At 41.8% G+C, this 2,202-nt stretch overlaps 1 protein-coding gene across 1 annotated transcript in view; it reads right to left on the reverse strand.

Moving 5' to 3' along the window:
• DAAM1 (dishevelled associated activator of morphogenesis 1) overlaps nucleotides 1-2,202 on the reverse strand; it is a 221,469-nt gene that overhangs the window by 63,909 nt on the left and 155,358 nt on the right. The window contains exon 4 of the mRNA XM_019518393.1: nucleotides 349-420. Within this exon, the coding sequence (XP_019373938.1) occupies nucleotides 349-420 (72 nt within the window). The remainder of the gene's footprint in view (nucleotides 1-348; nucleotides 421-2,202) is intronic.

The raw sequence follows: 2,202 nt of genomic DNA on the forward strand, positions 1-2,202 counted from the left end.
TTAAAAAAAAAAAAAAAAAAAAAAAAATGCCAGCCAGAGGAAAAAATGCCAAAGCACCGCATGCCTGTATCTGTAGAATTATGGCAGCCTCTGCACGGCCTGATAAGATAGCCAGTGTGAGCCATCCTTACTTACTCATGTCGTGTGTGGGTGCAAACGCTGTATGGAAAATGTACAATGAAGACAGAAAGTTGACTTTCAAGGGGGAGAAGAGATGGGACTTGGTATGGATTCTCTGACCCAAAACACTTTTGAGTATAACAGTTGATTGTATCTTACCTACATTTCTCCATAAGGTTTAAACAAAAAAATTATTTATGCCAGAAAAAGATTTGTTAAAATACTTACGGCAGCCATCGAATTTAGCTGATCAATGTAAAACTCAGGCCAGCTGGTCGCTCCTTTATTTTCTTCCTGGTCCTGAAAAGAAGCACATCAGAAGAAATAGGGTTACTTTCCCATCTTCTCTGGACTGCCCCAGCATACAATGATCTCATTTATACTGGTGTAATCACCAAGCCACCAAGCTTGGTTTTCCACATTCGGAATTCACCATGCGAGACGTTCAGATACAGGCACATTACTTGGTCTACTTAATGGAGAGATCTATGCTTCAAGTTATCCCATATGCGATATGTGTTACAAGGTCTGATTTTAACTAAGTGCTTCCCAATTAAATACGACCGTGGTTTAAGGTTCTTGGACGCTGTGAAATTCTAAACCCAGATTTTTCCATACTGATACTTTAAAAATGCCTCAAGTGAAAGCTTTAGAGGGGATAGCTTTGTTGCATGTGCTAAAGCTGCCTTTGGAGATTTTCTTTTTAAACAGCAATATAGTATAAATATGTAAGTCATGGATTCCATGTAGAAAGAAGCTGCCACCTACCTAAATTCATATCAGGTCATTCAACAAGAACAAAAAGACACTCACTTTGGGGGTGTTGGGACTTCTCCAAAAATACTGGGGTTAATGACCTTTCCAGCTATAGCCTTTCAAGGGTTCTTGGGTCTTTCCACACCGCAACCCCACACGCCACTACTTAGAAGCAGCCATCCTCAGATGTGCTTCCAGCTCCTCAGCCCCCAGATGTGGAAGAATGGCAAAGGGAGCCTTCCAGGACCAGTTGAAAGGGACAAGTGTACAGAAATAGGCTCATAACATCCATCATTAAGCCAACTGCTGGTTCCCGCCTTTGGCTTCACAATTTAGCGGCTACACTGCATGATTTAGAGTCCATCCATCTCCTCTGTAGATGACAAGACCGCTGGTGGGGACACATCAGACATTTTCAGGCCCTTCTGTGTTCTGGTATATAAGCCTCTGGCTCTCTTTGAAGGGAGTAAACCTTTTAATGTCATCTCCTACCAAGAAAATATCTGAGAGCTGGAAGATAAAGCTATTTATGGGGTTGGAAATGTGCCCTCATGGTAACAACTTCTTGATAAAAGACACTTCCAGATTTGTTTTCTCTTCTTGAGAGCACGTTTCCCCTGCCTTGAAAGTTTACTTTTTAATCCCCATAGAAAAGGAAAACAAAGACATGGATATTTTTAAATCCAAATACAGAAAATCATCATGCCGGCAGAGGGTGATGGGCAGCGTCACCTTGCTGCTGTTTACCAAAAGAAGCAGGTATCACAGTATCTGCAGCACAGCAAGTACCACGGCACCCTTCTTGGTCTGAATGTGAGTGACACAAATACACTGAATCAAGAACAAATGTGGACTTCCAAAGGGCAGACTGTGCTGCACTAAGGGGGCAGATCAGTAGTGTCAGCTGGATTGAGGAGCTCAAGGACTTGAATGTGGAGGAAACCTGAACATTTCTTTAAGCAAGAGTACTAACACGTACAGGACGTAGTCTTCCAAGCAAGGGATACAACTTCTAGAAAGGGATTCCAGACTGAATGGTAAAAACAAGGCTTCTGAAGATTTGGAAGGAAAGAAGAATAAAATAAAGACATACAAGTAAATGTAAAATGGGGTATAATGTAACAAATTCACTAAAGGATGATTGCATGAGATTAACTTGATAAAATAATGATCCATTTGCTGGCTTGGTAGAGCTCATCTAGCTGGACTTCATTTGGGCATTTGAGGTAGCAATAACTTAAAGTGAAGATGAAAATCTGAAGGAACTGTGGCAGGGCACTTGCAGCACCTGCCACTTTAAGGGCTGAGCCAAGCAGCCAGCAGGTG

The sequence above is a fragment of the Gavialis gangeticus genome, unplaced genomic scaffold, assembly GCF_001723915.1.
Source record: "Gavialis gangeticus isolate Ggan-Ray unplaced genomic scaffold, GavGan_comp1, whole genome shotgun sequence".
Lineage (NCBI taxonomy): Eukaryota > Metazoa > Chordata > Crocodylia > Gavialidae > Gavialis > Gavialis gangeticus.